This window comes from Thermobia domestica, chromosome 6 (assembly GCF_964235325.1).
Source record: "Thermobia domestica chromosome 6, izTheDome1.hap1.1, whole genome shotgun sequence".
Lineage (NCBI taxonomy): Eukaryota > Metazoa > Arthropoda > Insecta > Zygentoma > Lepismatidae > Thermobia > Thermobia domestica.
Genome location: NC_137459.1, coordinates 9,149,175 through 9,174,974, shown reverse-complemented (window position 1 = coordinate 9,174,974; position 25,800 = coordinate 9,149,175). Strand labels below are relative to the sequence as shown.

At 37.5% G+C, this 25,800-nt stretch overlaps 1 protein-coding gene across 1 annotated transcript in view; it reads left to right on the top strand.

Annotated features, from left to right (window-relative positions):
• The window catches only part of LOC145687841 (uncharacterized), a 55,849-nt gene that overhangs the window by 14,919 nt on the left and 15,130 nt on the right, over positions 1 to 25,800 (top strand). Inside the window, exons 4-7 of the mRNA XM_081761299.1 lie at positions 700 to 901; positions 9,575 to 9,697; positions 13,770 to 13,968; positions 19,338 to 19,480. Of these exons, the coding sequence (XP_081617425.1) occupies positions 700 to 901; positions 9,575 to 9,697; positions 13,770 to 13,968; positions 19,338 to 19,480 (667 nt within the window). The remainder of the gene's footprint in view (positions 1 to 699; positions 902 to 9,574; positions 9,698 to 13,769; positions 13,969 to 19,337; positions 19,481 to 25,800) is intronic.

Sequence of the window (25,800 nt, the reverse complement as noted above, 5' to 3'; positions counted from 1 at the left end):
AGTAGTGGTGGACTAGCGTAACGTTCTCATTCCAGTGCATATGTCTTCATGTATAGATAATGATTAGAACTAGATACAATTTATTTCCATTTATGTGTCGATTACGTTACATACTCGAGCGATTTTGTTTGTGTTTCATTAACATCCTCACAATATGGCATAACTAATTTGTCTCGGGGAAAATAAAAAGTCGGAGACCTAATTTGTTCTTGGAGGTGGGCTTTTGTAAGATCCTAAGGGTGGTCCGAGACAAGTTACAAAAAAGATTTGAACCTGAAAGGGGCGTACAGTTTGGAATGTGCATGCATCGACTAATATATTTTGGGTAATTAAGTCATCTACATGTATTTGTTCTTTTGTTGCCAAATGCTTAATTTTCTTGTATGTCGTACGTGTGTCCTTGGTTTGAAATTCCATAAGAGATCACATGGATCAGATCCCAGTAAAACTGTAGGCCACACTGCATATAGCCACGATGCTAAAAAGTGGCATTCAATTTAAGAAACAAAGAGCGAATCGCGAGCACCGTTAAGTGTGGATGTCTTTGAACATGTGCAATAAATCTTGTGTTTAATGTAGTGCTTGAGACAATATGAAAATTATAATAATGCGTAGAATTCTAAGAAGTGTTGATCTGCGTTTAACTGCATGTGGCATATTTTATTTTTATTTATTTATTTATTTTTTTTAATTTATTAGATCGAATAAACTCAAAGAAGTCGAACGACATGAACAGCTTTCAAGACACCCCAATTGTGTTCAGTTGTACAAAGCGTGGGAGGAGCAAGGTCACCTATATTTGCAGTTAGAATTGTGTGTTACTAGTCTTCATTGCCTTTCTCTCCATTATCACGAGACACCAGAAGTTATTATTTGGCAGTGCCTTTCAGATATGTTGCAGGTATGTTGTAGTATTATGGAATTAATTTAACTATTAAATGTGTAATGTGAATTTATTACAATTTATGGTAACTTTTTATACTAAGCATCTTCCTGTACTTTCTCCTTTTCCTCGAGTAATTGATCAGTGAATAAGGGACGAGAAGTTGAATATGTTTTGTAAAGTTGTTTATATAGTTGACCGTCTAAATAATTTCGTCTCATCTGGAGCCCTGTGGTATTGTTCCGTAATTTGACCACTTTGTGTAAGTTGGGCTTTTTATGTGGAGCGAACGGTGGCCATTTTAAACAGGTTTTACTATGATTGGAATGTTTTCACTTGGTGACCTCTGTACTAGTGCACGTTTGAAACTTTAACAGATCACTGTTAAATATTATATTCTCTCCATTGCAAAATACGGTAACAGCCAAATAATCGCACATTCGCCGTTACTGATTTGAAAAAGGTGGCATTGACTGAAGCAACATTGAAGTTTTAGGCGACACCTTTCAGTATTCCACGCATTTAACATCGTACTAAGAAAATACCATCAAGTGATATGCAGATGTTTAGTTCCAGAGAAAGGCAGAGGTCGCGAACGAGAGGACTTAGTGTTTTAACTGGGCAAAATCGCACCCCTTGCCGCAAATATCGGGTAATTTGCCCATGACGTATGCTATTACAGTCAATAACTTTGTGTATGTGGTTCACAAGATGCAGTACAATCAAGAAAGTTTTATCAACAGTAGAGCCATATTTAACGGAATAAAGTGAATGTTTACCTTACAGTTTTATGACTAAATGTAAGAAGAAATTCAAAATAGGTGTGATTGTGTACATTTGGGTACTGGTTGTTTCGATCGACGGAAGTTCGAAGTACTTCATATTCATTCCCAGGCATAAAGCAGTGATTTGCATGTAGGCTTTCCCGCTGGTCTATTGGATAGCGTGGGGGGCGCGGTGGCTCAGTGATAGAGCGTTCACCTCTAGTACTTGGGGTCCCGGGTTCGATCCCAGCTCCCGCCAAGTGAACTTTGTGGTGGACAAACACCGTGCTCGTGGGTTTTCTTGGGGTTCTCCCGTTTCTCCCCACTTTCTTCATTCCACCATTTTATTCATCTCTCATCATCACCGTCTCCTTTAGCCTAAGCGGCATAACCGTGGGACGTAAAACTCAAAGATTTTCTATTGCGTAGCGCGTGTACTCTGGTTGGATTCGGGTGGGAGAACACTAAAAGGTAATTAAACTATCATTAACTTCCATTAATTGTCTGTCTCCTTTGGTCTAAAGGGCACAACAGTGGGACATTAATCTAAAAAATATCATTGTTTTGTTTGTACATGCAAATGCATCTTGTATGAATGTTTATTTTATTTTTTTTCGGGCAGCCACCTCGCTACCACTACACCAAATAGATGGCATGTGTTAACAATTATTTAGTGATGTTGATGTCTGGTAAATAGTTGATTATGAGGATCATGTTCATGAAGTCTGTTTGCCATTTCGGTATTCTTTGATATGAAGCAAAATAGGTCTCGGTAGTACCTTCGATCAGCAAACCACTAGGATGGTTAGTATTAGGTTATCTAAAGAGTATTGATTCTTTCGAGTCAAAATTGAAAACCCATTTATTGTGATTTAAAAATAACATTTGCACTATTTTCTTCGATGACCTGTCATTTTTCCGGCAACATCACAACCCCGTCACTATAGAACCTACGTGGTCTCTGGTCAAAAAATTGTGACATGTGGTCTTCAGATGCCTCTTTTAAAACTCATTAACTCTATTCAAGGAATTCTACAGAGAATAAAACAAATGATACCGTGATTGTGTCGGGTTCAGGTTATACGGTGGGTGCTTTAAAAAAGTTGCACCAAAGTGCTCGCAATTTCTGTCGAGTCCTTAAAGATGCAAGCGGTCTAGTATTATTAGTTTAGTAGGATACATCTTTTTGCATTGACCATTTCGTTTCTTTTGAATTGCTAGCTGCACTCGTGCTAATTCACGCTAGTACAGGTCCGAGTTTATTGATCTGTCCGGCGGCAGTAGCTCTAGCTCGTGATGGCCAATGCCCTTCCAATCCTATCAAACACAGAGCATAATCTTCCTTCTCCAGTATAGGCTTCTCACTTCAGTCGCGATCTTTGTCTCCTACTACATTATTTTTGTAGGTTATCCCCTTTTTATTATTTGTGATCGACCGCTTCGAAAATGGTGCGAGTTCGTTACCTTTCGATTGATTCGTAGATAGAAATTCGATCAAGTCAGATCATGTGGCACATAAACGTTCAACTTCTTTTTTGTAGGCTGCTTTTTCCAGATGGTTTAACACTGTTTGATGATAGGTGTCATGACTGCTTACATGCCGGTTTTGGTCGACTTTTACCAAACTATTGTGCACATTTGCTGTGATTAGTCGCCCACTGCCAGGAACATCTTGGATATTGGTATTTTCAAAACGAAAGCTGCTCAACCATCTTTTGTCTGTTGGTTTTGATAACGTATCTTGTCCATAAACAGTACCTATTTTTCTTCATGGACTGCGTGCCATTTGCTCCTTTATGGAAATAACATTGTAAAATGTAGTGCCATTTTGCGAAAAGTTTACTCATCTTCACGGCGCAATACTTTAAGTCTGATTGTGAGAATTTCACCACTTTTAGCACATCTACAACCTTCAACTATCGGCTGTTCATTGGCATTAGGTCTGACTCACTGCGAGTTATATATTCTGAGATTTGGGACACTAACCGCATCTCGTGCGCAAAAGACTCAATACTTTTTAAACTACCTGATATATATTGTACATAATTGATGAGATCAGATGTTGAGGAAACTTAGCATGGTGGTAGACCTTGACGAGCTTAGGAAGCGTGTGAAGTATTACAATGTGGAGAACTTCGGTTCTAAGTTACGGGCAATCAAAAAAAATGAAATGAAATCTTTCAGTCCCACACTTCAGTGCCGGTTAGGCTAAAGGAGACGATGATTATGAGAAATGAGTGAAATGGTGGAATGAAGAAAGTGGGAGGAAACGGGAGAACCCCGAGAAAACCCACAAACACGGTGTTTATGTACAACAAAGTCCACACGGCGCGAGCTGGGATCGAACCAGGGATCCCAAGCACCGGAGGTGAACGCTCTATCACTGAGCCACCGCGCCCCCATGGGCAATCAACGTTAGGGTTTCGACTTAGTCAAGTTTTCGGGGTGGGGGTTGCTATGTAGAACAAAGATAAGAGGAACAAATCTGTTATGAAAAGTAAATTTTACGACATAAGAATGTGGATGCTGAAACTGTTCACTACCTATGTTGTAAATGCAGTACCTACTTATAAATAAGGATTTTTCAAAACTCTGAAGGACGTTTTTTTTTCCGTAATACGGGAGCTTACAGAGTAGAATAAATGGTGTTGAGGTTAAAATATAGTAGACTCGAGTATCTAGCCTAATGTGGCAGAAGGGCATGCTGAATAATAATAATAAAAAAAAAAAAACGGATAGGCCGGAGTTCTATGAACTCATTAAGCATACCCCAAGAACAATTTACGAATACAGTACTGTACAGTTATAATTAGGAACAGTGGCAGTGGTACTGACACAGTGACGAAACAACGAACAAGGAGTAGAACGCTGCTCTTTTCGTGCCACAACTTGTAGTTTGCACACGACACGTAGGAGGATCGTAGCAGATTCTCGCTTCCAATGCCTTGGCAATGTTGCCTACGCAACGCCTTGCCTTCCTTATTTAATTACGATAAAAGAAAACTAGCCCGGGATACTCGTGAGTCTACTGTATATCATATTGTGAAACCCAATATAGCAAATCTGTGTGCCACATTTCGAAACGAATGAGTATTGGTTTGAATTAAAATTTTCTGCTTATACGAAAGATGAGAAAGGAGTATTTCTAATCAGAATGTCTAGTTACGACGGCTGTTTTTACTCCTTGTATAGTGATTCTTCCCTTTTACTTTATTGTGCGTGTATCTGTATATATGGGAATAGTGTCTTTCATAAATGGATTTACATTGCTCTTTTTCTAGAGAATATTTTCTTCATTCTCCTCCTTCCCCCTCGAAAATTTTTTTTCTTGTTTGCAAGAAGATGTTTTACTCAAAAGTCCTAGGCAAAAACTAATGCCATATCTGAATTCAGGGCATCAAATTCATATGAAGTCAGCTCCATATGCCCCACCACCAAAACAACTGCTGGCTTTGTTAAGAAATAGTGTGTTCTTTTTAAAAAGAGTAATGTAAACCCTATTAATGTTTGGGGAAAAAATTAATGTGGTATCATTGGGTGATAAACATGAAGCCTATGGATACAAGTTTTAAAATGTTACCATTAAATGCGGTATTATTTTCCGTTGTAATTATTGTAGTACAGAGAAAGTTTAGACTATGAGATGTCAATATAAAGGGAACGGAATAATTCATACGATTTGATTGCGGGGATTTGTTACAATGTGGTCACGACATTTTAAGTGACCTAGATTCTCTTTTCTCCGCACTACACTTTCGTTGTTTAGCTTGATTGTTTGCGTTTTAGCTTTCGAGCCACAATGGACACCTCTTCTAAGCATACTGAAGAAGAAAGTGAAGCAGAAAAAAAAAAAGATTGAGTTAGTCAATATCAAAATAAATGTTGTGTCATGCGAAATCCCATTTAGTTTTTAATAAATCTAAAATGTAATAATACTGAAGTTAGTTCTAAGTAACCTCATGACGTCTAGGAGTGTCTGAAGTAACTTTCAATCAGTTTCTCAGTGCATTACTGGAGTTCCACCGTACAAATTTCAGTGTACGGCATCAGGAATGAGAATGGAAATGGAAGACTTTTTATACTAAATCTCTGGGACTAGAAAATAAGTGTCCTTTGCTGCCTCAGAAGTATAAGAGTAGTAATATGTAGCTCAGGGGAATGTGTTCCTATGCTCTATTAGATGTCGCACCGTAGTAAGTTCAATACTATCCGAAAGCTTAATTGCATTGCCAGCTCTTGAAGGAAATAACATCGTGAAAATTTGAAACAAAAAGATGCTTACTTAATGCACAAGTTCATGAGTTAGTATTATAGGTAAGCTCTCTTCCTATAGCTAGTAGCCACAAAGTTTAAATGTTTCAGAATTAATTTTTCTCAAGATCTGTTACTGCGTATTTTTCTTTGAGCAGAATGGCTTTTGTATAAGAAAATCAAGATTCGCCGTATCCAAAGGGTTTATGTTATATCAAATAGATTCAAATATTGGAGAGAAAACATTATGTGAGATTAACTATAATATGGTGTTATTTATTGTTAGTTTTTCCTAAGATTTTCTGGAGCAAATGTATGGTATCTGTTTCCTTAATAAAATGTGTATCTTGTTGTTTCTTAATCTCTGATGTAAGCGGAATCTTGCTGTTACAATCTTCTTATCTGTCTTTCATTCAAAATTCCAGAAGTAAAAATAAAATACTGAGGATAGTGTATGATTAAGTGGGTAAGTACTCCCTTACATGTGTGTATTTTACTTGTTACGTGCTGTCTGATTTTCGAAGCTGTTCTTGTTCTTTCCTTTCAGTGGATGTAAATATAAGTGTTCATAACATTTATCGAAGCTGGAGGAAGGAAAATGAAAACCCCAGAAAGATTTCTTAAATAATGTCGTTCTTTAGCCAGTGAGCTAGTGAATATTCTCAATATAGTTTCGTCTTTGATTAGGGATGAAAGTTAGATTGTTTAGAAGTTACAAATATGTTTACATAAAAATCTGGTGATGGACTTACCGCCCCAGGGTGTCGTGGGCAAAACGGGTAAGGACCTCGCTTCATAGTTAAGAGGTTCCCGTTCGAATCTCTAGTCTCTGAGTGAGGGATTTTTTCAAAATATTTCTCAATTCCACTACACGAATGCTGGCAGGAATTATTGTAGATCATCACCACATAACGTAGTTTACTGATTATCGCTTCCGCTTTTGCTTCATCACATAGGCAAACCAGCTCAAGAATTTTTGTAACTATTTCCAATACAATCTATCAGCTTAAGCTAAATGCTTAGCATTATTGATTTGTAGTTCGGAGGTCCTATATTCTGATATCATTGGCTATTCTGGCTAAACTGACTGATTTGTGTTAACGTCCTGCCAGCAGGAAAACTATAGGATGAAACCCAGTTAAAAATCTAAACCACTGTGGTGCGTTCGATGCTTTTCCAGCTTGTGCTTCAGAGACATACACGCTAGATCCTGGATAAGGTTTTTCTAGAGTTTTTCCTTAGTTTCACTAGGCGATTGTGCCTGAAAGTATAGGTGTGGCTGGCTCCTACAAATTCCGTCTCCTTGTTAAAGTTGTGAATCTGAGTTTTTAGTTTAAAATTGCTGTTTTAATGGATAAAAGCCAGTACGTACAGCTTGAAGCTGAAGGATAAAAGGTAGAATGATAATTGAGAATGTAGTTAATTACGGTAGTCCATTATAAAATGATAGTTCAAAATAACGGAAGAAAATTCCTAGTACGAATAAATAAACAATTCAGTGATTCAATTAACATAAACATTGAAATACAAGTCCCCTTCCCCCTGGGAAGGAGAGAATAGGAAGATCGACGCGCGTGATTTATAGCTTTGTGGAGTTGATTTCACATTTATGCAATTTTGCTCCCACTTTTTTCTGAGTGCTAACGCAATTATTGGTAATTGGTCAAGCACTAAACTTTGGAGCATTTGGAGAAAGGGATTGGACGTAAATATTTGCAAAGCATAAACAGTAAATTTGTGTGCAATATGCTGCAGGCGGGTACGTGAAGTAATTGCATAACATATCGTTTGTTTACGATTATGCTTTCAGTTAAATAAATCAAGAGATGTTCATAACTGTGAGTTCGTCTTGCGTTCTTGTGTCTAACGTACGTGTGTATTGTTTGTGTTGCACATGTGAACAAGTGGACTTCATTTATCTTGTCTTTTGCTTAAACATCTGCTTTCTTGTGCTTACTGAACATTTGTTAAGTGTTTGAAATGATAATAAAATTATATGTGATATTATTCAACGTTCTGTGTATGTATGTTCTTATATATGTGTGTTACTCATATTGACTTATCGTTTATGTGTTCTGTTTGTATTGTTTTTGTATCTGGTCCGCCTGAAAAAAACAGTAATTTGTAGTTAATCTATTGATTGTAACCTTGATAATCTCTTTCGTTTACTAATATTTTTAGTTATTAAGTGATTTATTAGAAGAGTTAATCGTTATTTTTCGAATTACTGAAAATGTGTGCTGCATAAGGTATCCGTATTTAAACGTAGACAAATTTCGATTAAATACTACACGAAATGCCCGTTCTTTGGACAATGGATTTATGGTAAAATATTTCAACTACCTTTTTCCTCTTGTGATACACATTTCAGTAATAGTATAATTATTAAAACCCATAAGGTATTATATTTTTCCCATAAATTTGGGACTTCCTTACTCCCTTAGGATACGCCCCGTTAATCAATATGACGTTGTAAAAACCTGGTGGCACGATCTATGTTCCAAGCTTCATTTCAAACGGGGAATCCGTTTTGTGTGATGCGATTACAGGTAACAGATAACATGTATTCCAATCTGGCGGAGAAATATGAAAATTGCACCTCCATCACTTAAAACCAAATAATAATAATAATAATAATAATAATAATAATAATAATAATAATAATAAGTCACGTGTCCACTTATTTATAATTAGGAGATTATATACATATGGGAACATCCTTGTCTAGTGGTTAGAGCGTGGTCCCGGGTTTGATTCCCGGCCGGTGCTTCCCGAATTTTCGGCGTCCACCCAGCGTCGTGAGGCCAACTGGGGAATCACGTGAATAAAAGACGTGATGGCCACTAGGTCTAGAAAACTCCCGATACGTCAGTTAGCGATGGGGCGACGCGACGCGCTGACTACGCGTTCACCGCTAACTTGGACGTAGTTTTACCAGTCGCTAACAGATGGCGTGGAGCGGCTCAGGCCCACAAATCGGGCTGTTACACCAGGTGTTAATTTTCCTAACGTGAGATACTCTGTTTTTCTTTTTTTTCATTCATTAGTATCAGTGTTTCTTCCAGACATTTTTTTTGGGGAGGAATTGGCACTGCCTTTCCTGGAGCTCTTGAGTGTGTCCCCGGGGGAGACCAAAATAACACGTCTATAATATGATAATAAATAGAATAGTACCGTGTGAAAATAACATCTGCCCCTCCGTATACTATAAATAAGTGTGCCCTCCCGAAACATTTTTTCTGAAAGAAACACTGTTTAGGATACACGTAACTCGAGTAAGATACTGTGGTACCATTTATTCACCAGCCATTTTCATCATTTATTATGAGGCCATAAGTGTGTTAAGTGTTCCTAAGGAAAGTAAAGTGAAGTATTCTTAAACTAGACACAAATGAAAAACATGTGTTGAATTTTAGGTTCCATGATTTTTCCATCACTCAGTCTATTCACAGTGTCTTATCTTATTCGTTCATCGCCATATAAAATGTAGTACTAGCCGAAACAAAACAAACACATGTTTCAGAAGTCCCACGATTACAAATGTACGCTGTATACAACCCGCTTTTTATTATTTTCTTTCGGGTTGCATAACCTCCTGACCACAAACAAGATAACAAAAATATGTCTTGTGTATGTATGTTTTAATAGTGCATATTATATACATTTTTTTTTATAGGCTGTCAAGCATATTCATGACCACAATTTTGTACACTTGGATATTAAGTTAGAGAATATCTTCATCACCTCAAGGGGCCGTTTCAAACTAGGAGACTTTGGATTAATACTCGACTTAGACAAGGTATAGTATAGTTCATTTTAACAATACTAATGCTTTTGAGCTTCTTTTGAGTGGTGTGTTGACTATCGCTTCTTCTCTTCTGTTGTCTTATTTCTGTTTCTTTCAGGATGTCAGTTCTGGTTGAGTCGTATATTAAAAGAAAGATACTAGTTTTTATTTATTTATTTATTTATTAGGTTTCAACTTCATAGAAAATCATTTTTGTGTCTGTGTGTGTATCGGAAACATAAAGTTAAAAATCTTCAATAAAAATATAAAATGAGTTAAGCAAATCCCATAACTATTCATATGGGCTTCATACAAGAGCAAAACAGAAAGGGGCAAACGTATGGCTAGAGGGAGAGAAAATCGAAGACGTTAAGACGTTCTCCTATGTAGCAAGTCGAATATCTTTGGACGGAAGAAATGAGAGACATAAGTTCCAGAACAGCACAGGCTAAACAAGCAATAGGAAAAGAGGACTACTGACATCAAGAAATGTGTCGTTGGACGTTGAAAAATGATTTATTAAGACCCTATTATGGAGTGTGGCGCTTTATTGATAAGAGACGTGGACGAGGAAAGCTGAAATATCCAAGCTGGAAGTATTTGAAATGAGAAAAGCTGAAATATCCAAGCTGGAAGTATTTGAAATGAGAAAAGCTGAAATATCCAAGCTGGAAATATTTGAAATGAAAAGAGCTGAAATATCCAAGCTGGAAGTATTTGAAATGAGATAAGCTGAAATATCCAAGCTGGAAGTATTTGAAATGAGAAAAGCTGAAATATCCAAGCTGGAAGCATTTGAAATGTGATGTTGCCGCAGAATGTTGCGCATATCATGGACCGAAGGGAAGAGGAATGAGGACGTACTAAAAGAAGCTAATGAAGGACGACAGATCATGAAGATAATAGGAAAAAGAAGGAAACAGCATGCTTGACCATCTTATTCGGCACTTCAATTGGGTCACTGTGCTGATAGAGGGAAAGGCAGAGGCAAACCAGTAAGAGGAAGACCAAGGTTAGAATATCTAGATGCAGTTATAAAAAAAGAGACCTTACCAAAGTATGAAACAGATCTCCTAAGAGACAGAAAAGATTTTAAAGTTTCCATGTTGCCCACCAACCTGTGGTTGAGGCGGAAAGAAGACCAGCTTCGTAAATGAAATGTACGTGAACTATGTGAGACAATCCTTCAGCGTTAAGAGTAATTTTAATTATTCATAAAATTATTTGCTGATCTAAATTTTAAGAGCACTACTTTGGTTCTTTTTGATTTCCAAGCTTGGAATAACTGTATCACGATCAAAATACAATCAGTAACAAGAGTCAGTTAAACTAAATGTTAACAGTTCCACTTACCGATCGTATTGATTTGTCGGACGATGTGAGTCAATAGAGACGAAAAAGTTTGTGAACATAGGTAACAATTGTTTGGACATTGGACTATTAGTTGCTCAACTAACACTTCTTGTGAGAAACTTGTACCTATTTTTACCTACATAAGAGGCTTTATCCTAAATGCTCGATGCTATGGCAGTTTCCTGTGACACCTTGTGCTTTTCAAATTACGTTATTCATCAAACAAGATCCACTAACTTCTTTGTAAATGAACTAACAGTTGTCAGAAAAAGTGCATATGTATCTCTCCAACGTGTTTACATGTGCGTAATTTGATTTGATTTCAGTTTGAATTTTGCGTCGCTTTGAGCAGCGAGGCTATATGACACTTGGACCTATAGCTTCACATGGGATCCGAAGCACATGAGCTCCCACTGGGAGTCGAACCGGGTCTCCCTCGCCAAAGACACGTACGCTAACTGCTTAGCCACAAGGGAGTTCGTGTAATTCCAGGAGTTTGGATAAGAGAATATATAAGAATTTAGTATGTATTCGCTAATGAGCGTTTTCAGGCTTTATTGTGCATCGTTTTGTGCTGTGTGCAATTGTCTTCTTACTCATAGCGTTGTATCATTTGACATTTTTTTTACCTTCCGACAGCTACATTAATGAGTTGTCAACTACCAACATAAGCAGTTGGGTGTAGATAATCATCAGGAGCAGCTAATAAGTATCGGCTCAGGTAGGATATCTGCAATAATTCAGTGCGGTACAGGTAAAAGAAAGAAAGAATAAAAAGCTGTCATCCTTGATGGTATCTTGCTGAAGACTGAAAATCTAGAAACAAGGAAGGCTTGTGGAACAGGAATGATCCGGTGCCGTAAGTGGAAGTTAGTTTCACATCCTGTGTTCGCAATCATGATGCTACCTTAATATTCCTTTTTTCCTCTTATCCATATGTTAAGTTAATTGTAGATTTTATAAGTTTTATACCTAATTCAACCTTATATAATTCACTAAATTCTGTAAAGGTTTTATTATGAGAAGGGGTTCATGTCAAACTGGGAAATTTGTTTCATACTTGTAGAGCCTAATCCATGCTGTTAGTCATGCTTCGATATATATAAGGTACAAATGTCTTAGAGTATTGTATGGTGCGTTATGTTACTTGTGTTACTTGTTACTTGTTGGGAATGGTGCACATAGAATGAAAAAGTACATGACTGAACCGGGACTCGAAACTGGGATCTTCGGCGTACCGTGCCCATGCGTTAACCAGTACTACTCAGCCCACCCCGTGAACAGCCATACACTCTCTCACTTGAAGTCTGTGTTCTGTCACTCAGACCACACGGTTTGTACCACAACGCCCTGTTGTGCTTTTTTTTTTTTTTTTTTTTTTAAAGCATGTGTAACGTTTTTTTCCATTAACAGTCTTGCAATATGGAGTAAGTCGTTCTTTGGTGAAACTGTCTTAAGGAGTAGTTTAGTCTACAAATGGGTTTCCCTCTAAAAATCGTTCAGGCGATTTTGTTAATATTTTATTAAGGACTTTACAACATGGCATCCTGTAATTTGAGAAGTGAGACCCAGGAAGGACCTACACTTTTCTTATGGAGAAACAGATTCGGTTAATTAAAAGAAAAAAGAAAATGTATTACAGTATTTCGATTTTTCACATTTTACTGAGAAAATGTCATATTGGACACAACCACCGGAAAGGCCTCCTGATCCGTCTAATCGAGCCTTCAATTATTATTAGGATCACGCAAATGAGACTTCTAACTAGGGAAGGTCGTGCGGGTGTTACTCTGAGTTCATATCGATATTATGCTTAGTCGACGCTTTTTTACATACGAAACAATTAAGCAACGAGGGGGCGCGGTGGCTCAGTGGTAGAGCGTTTACCTCCGGTGCTTGGGGTCCCTGGTTCCATCCCAGCTTGCGCCGTGTTGACTTTGTGGTGGACAAACACCGTGCTCGTGGGTTTTCTCGGGGTTCTCCCGTTTCCTCCCACTTTCTTCATTCCACCATTTCACTTATCTCTGATCCTTTGGCATAACCGTGGGACGTAAAACATTAAAGATTTCATTTCATTTTTCAATTAGGCAACCGGAGAAATCTTCGATCGCAAGCGTGTTCGAATCATGACCGTTAAAAGTTAAAAATTGAACAGATTTTGCAGAAAATTTGAAGTAACCATTTTTTTTTAGATAAACGCTTCATTTTTGGTATTGTGGAGTTTTCTTGGGTGCCCAAGACAGTGATAAGATCAAAACGTACGCATTTGCAAGATAAGGGCATTTATTGGAGGGAGCGTGAAGGGTAATGGCGTCTTACAACTTGCAAATTGCCTCCCATTTGGCATAATGAGTCAATAGTCTAATAATATGTATTTGCCACCCCTATTCAACTGTACTGTCATTTAAATGTCACTTTCCTGTGTGGCCACCTTCAGATTTGTTTCCGCAACGCTTTGTCGCGGAACTAACGTGAACGGGACTCCCAACCCAGCCGGCCTTCTGTTTATGCATTGTGGAAAAAATAAAATCTTTCAGTTTAACGTCCCACCATTTTGCCCTTTAGGCTAAGGGAGACGATGATGGCATAATTTCATTTTTATACTTCAATTCTAAGGTTGATTGCGCTTTCTTGTCTCATAATAATGTGCCATTCGCAAATATATTTTTCTTGTTCTCTTTTTGTGGAGACTTGTTCTAAGAATATTATGTTTGGTATTTTACATTTCTAGGATGACGTGAAAGATGCCCTTGAAGGCGACTCTAGATACCTTGCCCCAGAGCTCTTGTATGGTTCTTTCACGAAGGCAGCTGATATTTTCAGTCTAGGAATTTCCATCTTAGAGTTAACTTGCGATTTAGAACTACCAGGTCAAGGCGAACTGTGGCATGCCTTGAGGCAGAAAAGGATCCCTAGGTACCTGAGAACTGGTGAGTATTAAACTTTTAAAAACAGCTTTCAAATGCAGGATTCTGTATTCGATGAATATTTTTATATCTTATGATATGTATAAAGGTAACCAAGAAAGTTCTGTCGCAATTTCACCAACCACGTTCGAACATCGATATGTCACCTAAGACGTACCCAGAGGATCAAAAATAGTCCCCATCAGCATTGATGACCTGCCAACGTTCTGAAAGGCCATGGGTTCGTTCCCGGTAGAACTTGGTAGGCCGTGAAGTGAAGAAGGTATCAAATGCATTTTGCACCTCTACTAGGGATTTGAATTGGCGTCGTGTAAGGTGATTGTCCAAGAAATGAAACAGGTGATAATCGGATGATGCAATGTCCGGGGAGTATGGCGGATGTAGTAGTGTTTCTCATCCAAGGCGTAGAATGGTGTCCCGGGTCATCCTAGTCACGTGGGGCTTAGCGTTGTCCTGTAACAGGAGGACCACTTTGCGATTCAGGACTGTTGGCTCCAGAGTTTTGAGTTTTTCTTGAACAAGGCTGAACTGCTGACAGTAGACAGTTGCATCGATGCTCTGACCAGCTGGTAGCAGTTCCCGATATACGATGCCGCGAGCAGTTCACCAAACACAGGAGGACCTTCTGGTGCAGTGCTGGTTTCGGCCGTTTTGGAACCGGTTCATGGGATGCTAACCAATGATGATGACGCCGTGGAGCTTCGTACAGGACCCACTTCTCATCACATGTCAACAGGCTGTCCAAAAATGGTTCCTTCCTTATACTAGATAGCAAAGAGACACAGGTTACCTTCTAGTCCGGAGTCAAATCGTGTGGGACCCATCGGCCCAACTTGTAGTGCTTCCCAATTTGATGTAAGTGCTGTCGAATGGTTTCTCCACTCACACTGAGTTGTAGTTTCAGTTCCTCACATATCTGGGAACTATTCGCCTCAATTCCTGCCTGAAGACCTTCATTTTCTACATGTTGTGGTCTTCCGGCACATGATGCGTGTTCAAGTGTTTCAACACCGTCCTTAAACTTGTTAAGCCAGCGCTGCAGCGGCGTTTGACCCGAGTTTGAACTCCTACAGCATACACACCCTTATGACGCTCTGTGGAAGTCCCATGCTCATTCTGTCCTTATGCAAGTTCACGGTGTAACTGAACTGCCACAACCAGGTAGTATGTTGGATATACCCACACCTTCCCCTTATCTCCATTCTCATTCAACTCACGGTATGAGGGCCAGTTGAGGACAGACCTCCATAAAAAGCGACAGGACTTTCTTGGTTACCTTTATAGAATCACTGCATGGATTTTTGTTAAAGCCACAGATTCTGTACATGTAGTTTGCGAAGAACGATATCTCAGGCATTTCTCTCTTTAACATAAAGAGAAATTTCGATTTAAGGTCTTCGATCTGGGATAATGGGATTGATAGCCGCAAGAGGGCAGTTAAAGGAGGAAGCTGAAGATCGCGAAACACGGAAAAAACATTTCCAGACCATAATCTAAGAGGGGTGGGATCTCCTTTTAATTCCAGGATCTACCAATAGGCAGAATACTTAATAACGAGATAATAATGATATGCAGAGCAATAGTAACTCAGTTGATTGTGTGTGAAAACTTTGTACAGTAAATGTGGAAAATTGAATTGCGTTGGTCTCCTGAGATGTGGCTTCTAGTTAAGTTGTAAACAACAAAGATGATACAATGGCATGTTTGGTTGTGAATACAGGTAGTGGTAAGATCTCAAAAGATAGATTCACTATTTTAAAAGGGCGTATAAAAAGTTTCCGCGACATTCGATAGGGCGTCGGTAGTCGATAGTGTTATCACTAATGTCATGAGTAATACAATTTTGCCAACTTTCTACAAAATTGTTTTCAAGTAATACTATTTCAAGTTATCGAGAAGCTTGTAAACAGTGAAAAAACATATCTAATATTTTTGCACGCATTGTTTCGAATGACAAAGCGTTATTAAGTTTGGCCAAAGTCATGTGAGCGGATGGTAGACCTTGATCTGCTATATTATGTTGTGTAGGCTTTGGGTTCCCGAGTAATAGCCGGTCGAATTTTAGGTCATATTTAAAAATAAAAATAAAAATAAAAAAAAAAAAAAAAAAAAACAATTAACTCTATGGCCTATGGAACCCGGAGGTTCAATGCGCCATTCACAAAAGCTCTCCATTGACTCCTGTCGTTAGCCAATTGGATCTAGTTTCTACGTTGTATTCCTATTTCTGCGAGATCCATCGAAATATTGTTCTCCCATCTACACCTAGGTCTTCTTAATGATCGTTTCTCCATTGGATTTCCAGTTAAAACTTTGAAAGCGTTCCTACTTTCTTGCATTCTGGCTACATGACCTCCCACCTAAGCCTCCTAGATTTGATGACCCTAACAATGTTTGGTAAACAGTACAAATTATGTAGTTCCTCGTTTCCGCCATTCTCCATACCCATTCCTCTTGGGTCCGAATATTCGTCTCAGGATCTTGTTTTCAAATACTTTATCTACGATCTTCCGCCAGAGTAAGTTTTGGATCGTACTGTACATTTAATAAGTATTTGTAAAAGTTCTTCCACATTCTGTTTCTCTCACGAACAGTATTTTGAGGGTAACACTATATTCTTAACGTAAAATAGTACTGGGCTCGGAAGCTCAATGATGGAGTGTTCACCTCTGGTGCGTGGGGTATCTGGTTTGATGTCAGCTCTCACCAAGTGAACTTTGTGGTGAACAAATACTGTGTGCGTCGGTTTTCTCGGGGTTCTGTCATTTCCTCCCACTTACTTCATTTCACCATTATTGTCATCCATTTCATTATCATAATCTTTCTTGCCCTCGGTGGATAATCGTTGGACGTTAAACTAAAATAAATAATTAAAATAAAAATAAAATCAGTTGAGAACACTCCAAGAACATTGTCAGAACAAACTTAAAAAGAATGGAGAGATGGAGCGGGAAGGATAACTGTCATTGGTCCTAGAAGTAAACGCAATTTTTTTTTATCCGCACCTTCTCTGTTTTTCGCAAAAATTCGCAAAATATCTCTCTACGACTTACAGTTCCCGAGACATGGCTCCGTAAATCTCTCGAAATTCGAACTTTTTTGGCCAATATCTGGGGAACGGTGGCCAGTTGTCCAGTGGCTGCCGGTTACTATTTGGTACCAAAATGTTCATCATCCTCTTAGGTGTTCATCAACACCAATATAATCTCTCTATGACTTATGGATTCCCGAGATATGGCCTCTTAAATCTGCGGAAATCGGCCATTTTAAGTTCGTTGAAAACTAATATATATATATATATATATATATATATATATATATATATAATGTCCTGCAGTATAAGCGTGTGAAATACTGTTGTGCGGTGTCTTGGCTTCCTGAGTAATGGATGGTCTATTTTTGTTTCAGAGATTCCAAAACGAGAACCCAATGCACCCAACTCATCGGATTGGAATCAAACTTTTCATGCTCATAAGACTTTGATGTGTCTCAAATATTACGTTGTGCGAACTTTGCGTTCCCGAGTTACATACAATTGAATTTCTAAATCATTGGACATGACAAAAACACAATAAATACCGTTTGAATAGTAGTTAAAGATCAGTATTGGACAGAAAAAATGAAAATCTAATGAAAGACTTTTTTTTTTTTTTTTTTTTTTTTTTTTTTTTTTTTTTTTTTTTTTTTTTTTTTTTTTTTTACGGCAATCCGTCCAAATTCTTCGTGTAAGAAACGTATACGTATTTTGTGTGTCATTATTGATCAATTCTGAATGTGCAAGTGACTGTTTGGAAATAAAATTCGTGGTGTCGATTTGACAACACTACTTTGGTTAAACGATTCGTGATTGAACTTGTGGATATGCAGTATAGTATCATCTCTACCCACCTCAGCAGTTACTCTATAACGAGATACTTTGTATCGATTCATAATTGCATATATCTCGGGCAGAAAGTGCTTTTACACAAGCACTATACATATTATAATGTTAATTAAAATAATAAAAGAAGAATGTTCTAACATAAGGAATATATATTATTGTTTTGTGGGTTGCTAGGTCGTTGTTTGTTTACTCTTACTTAACATGTTTGATTGCAAGACAGTTTGTGTGAATATACGTTAAAGGGGAATCAAAGAATAAATTATTTAATATTTATCATGAACTTGTAATTTCGTTAAAAGGTGATCATCTTAGTGAATATAACATCAGAAGATATTTTAAGGTATAAACGAGTATTGCCACTAGAGATATACTTATATTAACTGAACCAGGGTTAACGGCTACCTTTGGTGAGTCGTTGTAAAATTTTTTGGTTCAGTTAATATAAGTATATCTCTAGTGGCAATACTCATTTATACCTTAAAATATCTTCTGATGTTATATTCACTAAGATGATCACCTTTTAACGAAATTACAAGTTCATGATAAATATTAAATAATTTATTCTTTGATTCCCCTTTAACGTATATTCACACAAACTGTCTTGCAATCAAACATGTTAAGTAAGAGTAAACAAACAACGACCTAGCAACCCACAAAACAATAATATATATTCCTTATGTTAGAACATTCTTCTTTTATTATTTTAATTAACATTATAATATGTATAGTGCTTGTGTAAAAGCACTTTCTGCCCGAGATATATGCAATTATGAATCGATACAAAGTATCTCGTTATAACTCCTTGGTTACTTACATGTATTTCAAGACATTCGCTTTAGCGTTAAAGATTTCACGATTCACAGACTCTATTCCGGCGCAATTTAGTTATGACAATTAGAAATCACAGTTTTGCCAAGTGTCTGTACCCTCAAAATATCTACTAAATCCACATATGTGATTTTATAAATTCGCTTTATACTTTGACTCCATTTCTTACAAGTCCTTTATGTTACGTGGAAATCATTTCTACTTCCGAGTGTGTCCAACATCGGGAGTTTGGCCTTAAGTCATTGACACAACGCTGAAGCCGCGAATCTGTGAAATTCTGGTTTTTGAAAGAGTTGTGTTTAAAAGTTCTCACGTCAGCTTACTAAAAGTCGAGAAAATAAATTGTTTAGTACATAAAATTTGTTTTGAGAAGTTGTACATACAGCTTTAAGACATGGTAATTTTCCAAGATGATAATATATGAAGTTGTTCTACGGTTCCAGGAAAGAGTGTTCGTCATACAGAAAGTCCAACTTCGAACGTTATTTGAATGGAAAATACTTCACTAGTAACAATAAATTTGTTATACCGATATAGTGATATTTTATATTTTTTTAGTTTCAGGTCCAAACATTGTGGCCTGTGTATATAATAGGATTTTAGATTTTTTGTTCTTGTTACATAGGCCAAAGATGAATCTAGTTTTTTTCATCCTTTGCAGGAGTGTCCAATGAACTCTATGAGATAATAACGTGGATGATGGATCCAGATCCTTCAAAAAGGCCAACAGTTGATGACGTGCTGTGCCACCCATCGTTCGTCACCAGTGTTAAAGCCCTCTCCGTGGATATGGTCGACCAGTTGGTAAATATTCTTATTAATTCTTGTATTACTTGTTTTATACAGAAACAAATATATAAAAGAAGAGATTAAGTTACTTGATTTTATTCAAAATAGCGTTAAAAATAACTTTTGTTCTATTATTTCAACATTTAGGAGTTTAGCCTTTATTGGAAGCCCTCAGCTAACCTGTTTTTCGTTTCACCATATTTTCTGCTACGCTCCTCAGAATAGTTCTTTCTCAGCTAATACTCCAACAGGGTGTCTGTCGTTCCCAAATTCAGAAAACGACAAGAAAAGGTCACGAGGTTAAGTGTTGTTTTTACAAATATAAGTAGAGATTGGAAAATTTTGTTCTATAAAACGTCAAAATTCACCGGCAAAGATGTCTGCGCGGCCGGTTTTACACGCTACCAAATCGCAACGAAAACACGTTTCTATCGCATTCATGAAAATTCGGCCGAATTCGCACCCAAATTCGCTCTTGAGATTGTCCTTCAGCTGGCATCATTGAGCAGTGGCTATATAAATCTCATAGCATCTAACCAGTTTATTCAACTGTGAGAAGACACCAAGTTTTTATCGCTCCAGGGAACAGTCTTTGAAAGTGGAGATAAGATAAAGATAAGTGCTAAAGAATATATAGATACTGTTAGTAACTTTTCAATGTTACGAAAGTTTATGGTTTGGTAAAGAAAAGGTCACGAAATTTCATTTTGGAATTTTAGTTGACACCCTGTCCAATCAGTTTCTCTTCTTCTGTTTTTTCTTAACTGCATCGAATATTGCCTGCTCGTCCCCTACTATTCCAATTAGTTTTCCGTTCGAGCCACCCAATGCTCTTCGTCCTTCTTCGGAGGCATGCTGGATCAGTGGATTTCTGGTGCGAGAGGTCCCTGATTAGATCCTAGATCATCTGAGTTTGTGGTGTACAACACCATGTCCGTTTTCTTCTACCGATTCTTTCATAATAATTAGTCGTGTCTCTTAGCCCAGCGGTCGTAAGTGTGGGACGGAAATATGATTACTCTATTTAAACCTTCTCCACCCCACATTTTGAAAGCCTTAATTTAGTGTTTCCCAATCTGTGTTCCGTGGACCACTGGGAGCCGGAGAAATTGAAAGTGAGTCCGTTGGATGTTTTATTTTCGTTTAACTGTCTTCTTATGTTGCTCACATCTCGGATATTTGTAATGAACATTACGTTTCAACTAATTAAGAATAGAAATGAAATTAAATGAAATCTTTGAGTTTTACGTCCCACGGTTATGCCGGTTAGGCTAAAGGAGACGGTGATAATGAGTAATGAATGAAATGGTGGAATGAAGAAAGTGGGAGGAAACGGGAGAACCCCGAGAAAACCCACGCACACGGTGTTTGTCCACCACAAAGTTCACTTGGCGGGGGCTGGGATCGAACCCGGGACCCCAAGCACCAGAGGTGAACGCTCTACTACTGAGCCGCCGCGGCCCCCTAATTAAGAATAGAATAGTAAAAGAGAAGAACATTGGGAATGATCCAAAAAATGGATCAAAAGATTGCGATCTTGGTCAATAATTAGTTTTTGAATCAGGGGCCACAAATTTTTTGAACGGTTCCTAAATCTTTTTTTTTTTTTTTTTTTTTTAACGGAATAAGCACATCATACTGAGTTAAGTGATAGTTTTGGTTTGGCTGCACTATATGTAGTTCTCGAGATATAAGCCCTACAAGAAAATTTTTGCCTGAAATATATTTGATCTTTTGATCCAATAAATAACGTAATGGCTGATGCATCTTTTAAGAGGCCTCATCCCGTCGAAATTAAAATAGCGCTAATTTTACAGTAATTATGTGATATCTTCAAATAGATTAAAGATAATCGAAATGTGGAACAAGAGCGTCCTAGACAATATTATTTTACATGAGAAACCGTTATCACTACTCACTTATCTGCTTTAGATTTCGAGCCATTTTGAATATCGGCATTTATTTTCGCGTTTCTAAACAGCTGAAAACCGAAAGCCACTAGGTGACTTGTGATAACGGTACCTCACGCAAAATAATATTGTCTAGGGCGCTCTTGTTCCATATTTCAATTATCTTTTATCTATTTGAAGATATCACATACTGTAAAATTAGCGGTATTTTAATTTGGCCGGGATGAGGCCTGTTAAGTGAACGTTCAATTCATGTTAAGCCTAACTGCTATAATGGAATATTTGTAATGTTTTCATTGTCATAAATGACATAATTGGAAGGACACTTATTCTAGTGGTTAGAGCGTTGGATTCATATCCGCTTAGTCCCAGGTTCGATTCCCGGCCGATGCTTCCCCAATTTTCGGCGTTCACCCAGCGTCGTGAGGCAAACCGGGAAGTTCTAGGGTAGACGTAGTTCCACCAGTCACTAACAGATGGCTTGGAGCGGTTCAGGCCCACAAATCGGGCCGTTACGCCAAGTGGGTTTGGTTAAATGACACAATTAGTGTCGTAAAACTATAATTTATCATTTCATTTTTATGATATATAATATATTAGCATAAATTACTAGCATCAATACCCCGCTTCGCTGGATTAAATTAAGAAAAAAAATAGCAATATGTTTCGTTAGTCAGTCACCTTTTATTGTTACTAAAGCGCTCCTTGATATTGGTCATTTTCGATGATTTTTATATATCCTCTCTCCTACCCATGTTGCTTGCCACGGCATCGGAAGTGTCATTGTTCATCTCAGCGACCCCGAAAACTATGAATTCGACACTGATATTGGTCGTTTCGATCATTTATATATCATCCTCCCCCAAGTTGCGAGGCTGAATTTGGATTTAAACGGCATCAGAAGTGTCACTGTTCATCTTAGCGATCCCGAGAACTATGGATTCGACACTAACACCGGTTATTTTCTTTCATTTTTAAATGTCTCTTCCCTCTCCCACTTTAACTTACACCGTCAAAGTGATGTGACAAAAACCATCTCAGGTGTAAACTTCATCTAGGTTGTAAATTTGATCGAGATCTGCCCGGTGGTTCAAGATTTATTAAGTTTTATTTACTTTTATACATCTTTCCTCCTATCCCCCTCCCGTAAGTTCTACCGTCAAAATAAAATAAGAAACGTCTCAGGCCCGAACCTAATCTATGTTGAAAATTTGATCGAGACCGTTCGGGTGGTTCAAGAGTGATGAAGTCAGTCACTTTAATTTTTTTAATATATATCTTCTCCTCCCCTACGTTGCACTCTCAGTTAAATGACGAAAATTATCCCAGACCCAAACGTCATCTGTGTTGAAAGTTTGATTGAGATCGGTCGGATGGTTCAAGAGTTATTAACTCACGAACATAGTCACTTTTATTTTTATATACATGGATTTTAGTATATCTGCCCCACCTCCACCTCTCCTACGCTGCTCCATCAAAGTAAAATTATTGAAAACATATTAGGCCCGAACCTTATCTATGTTGAAAGTTTGATCGAGATCCGTCGGGCGATTCAAAAGATTAAGAGTCACAAACATAGACACTTTCAATTTTATAATATAGACTAGCCACTGGCTAGCTGGGGGCTCTGCCTCCAGCCTCCCGAGTTTGTTAGGCCTACCACCTCGCATTTCTTATCTATCGGCGTTTGCATCAACAATGAATTTCGTGAACTTCCTCTTCATATTTCCTGAATGTACCCATCCGAGGGCTTCGCCCTCACACACTGTCACTCACGTACAGCCTCGCACCTCTTGAACCCACAATTCTATCGTTTCTTTTCCTATTTCAACTATCTAAAAGATAAGATTTTGTATCCCAAGAAAACCCCCATTTAAATAACATGGGAATTTCTTCATCCCAGTTTAGATCCCTAAAAAATTAAAATGTTCGCCTTTGGCAATTTTCCTGCCGGTAAGTCATGGAAGGCTACAACTATGCGTAATTTCATCATTCGAATCCTGCCGGAAGTGCCTAAACATTTTGAGGTATAGAAGACGTCCAATATAAATAACATGGGAAAGATTTTTCAGTTCTGCATAAAACCACTCTACGCTTGGAAATATTTATTTCTGATGATTCACTTAGGTAACGCTAACGAAAACGTTTAGAAAGTTGGTATTCCAATTCTAAGAACCTAAAATATGAGATTATATGTCCAAAAAACAGGCCAATTTAAATAACATGGAGAAATTCTTCATCCCCTCTTTAGACCTCCTAAAAATTAAAAATATTCGGTTTTGGCAATTTTCCTGTCGGTTACTTTCGGAAAGCTACAATCATGCCAAATTTAATAATCGTAGCCCTTCAGGAAGTGCTCAGTAATTTATGTCAGCTCATGTAGTTTTATATATAGTTAAGATTTGGAAAGAAATAGTTTCTAATTTGATGAGGAGCCGTGGAGAAATAACAGTGCTTACAAGGTGTCCGCGATATCGGAAAGATTGAGAAACTCCACCTCAACTCATTTGTTGTAACTTTTGCGTAATATCCGTGTGAAGTAAAATATAATAATCCACGCGAAATATATCTTAGTTCTTTATTTGAAGACAAAAAATGTGCTTTCTTTTTTCCCTTTTTTTTCCATTCATTCGTATTCTTGCTTTTGCTTTACATCAATAATGTAGGTGGTTATAAGATCGTGGGGTGCCCATTTCACATTTTTTCTAAGTTGGTTGCATTTACTGTAATCAGGCAGAAGTTAATTGTTTGAGTGCACCATGATTTTGTGGTCAAACAATATTACGAAATATTTAATATATTTTTTTTTCCATACATTTTTGGAGTAAAATCATGTCATGTCTTTTTACATATTTTATAACTATCATTTATTAATTAATTAGTTCAACCAAATAATGCATCTTTGTTAAAAGTCAAAGTAGTTTTTCAGCGACATGATTGCTATTAAAACTAAAGTTGGTGGTAAGAATAGTTTTCAGTAACTGATTCAGACGTCCTCAGTGTCAGATTATCTTCAGTTCTCAAATTTTGAATTTTGAAATAATTAAAACATGCATCAAACAGAATCGATGGATTGTTGTATTTTTTTTTTTTTCTTCAACATTTGGGCAAACAGCGAAAAAGATTTGAATGGATGAATGCAGTACAGGTTTGCATCCAAATTCATAGAGAAAAAAGCCATTATAATTTGACAGAAGTATTGAAAACCTTAGGAGGCGAATAAATGGAGAGCGCAGAAATTGAAATTAACAGTTTTCTAGTTCTAATTCGCCCTGAGAATACATGGAAATTTTTTCTCTTTATAGTAGACATTGTGGAAAAGAATCTCAGTTTTTATAGCTTTTATCAGTGCTGTGAATTTATTTTGCCCTAATGGAATTAATCACGACAACGTTGTTGTCTTGCTGTCTGATGCAGCCATATACATGAGGAAAGCAGATGAGACCAACGCTACATCTTGACGTGCTTAGCACACACCTTACACAGGATTGCAAAGAAAGTTCGCGCATCCTTCCCGGACATTGACAAACTTGTTTCTAATGTAAAAAGATATTTTTAAATCACCTGCTAGAGTGTTACGATTGCACCAGATATATCAGTGGCTTCTAGTCCAGTTCTGACGAGATGGTGAACCTTGTTAAGTGCAAATTGATATTATGCCGAGCATTTCGAGAGAGTTACGAAGTTCGTTGACGCTTTTGATGAAGAGAATACTTCTTCCATTCGAATTTCTCGTGTAGAAACGATCTCGCATTCATATCTGTACCTCTTGCCAGATACCAATTTCAATATCTTCCCTGGAAGGGCAGAATTTGGAGCTGGTGGCTTCTGTGAGTGTCTGATGGTGTGATTTAAAAAAAGAAAGAAAAAAAATCTGGTACTCTGGGAGAGAAAAATCAAAAACATTTCTAAAATTTTACAGTTTACAATTTTGTGAAATTAAATTTTCACAAAATGTTGACTTGTTATATAAATGTATAAAATATTACTGTGTGCAGGCTTTTGATTTCCAAGTTACTGGCAGTCATATTTTGCGTTCTGCATTCCAAGAGAAAGGCTCATAGTTCGGAACTCATCTCATCGGGGTCAAATTTGATAGAATGGTAAACCTTGATGCGTTTATTATCGTTTGAAATATTGCGTTGTGCAGACTTTAGGTTCCCGAGTTATGGACAATCTAATTTCTAAATTCCCTAATCATTCAGGGAATTTCTAACAGTATTCTAAATTCCCTTTTCATAAACATAATTTATTAATCAGTACCACAATCTTCACCGAAGATGAAAGCGTTTAATGTGAAATTTTGATAATGTAATGACATGAGCACAGTGAATATATTCATTTTTGCAATTTAAACTGCTATTACTAACATTTATTTTGCCTGCCGTTTTTTGGTGCGTTATTTTTGCATCAATTTTTGGTCTT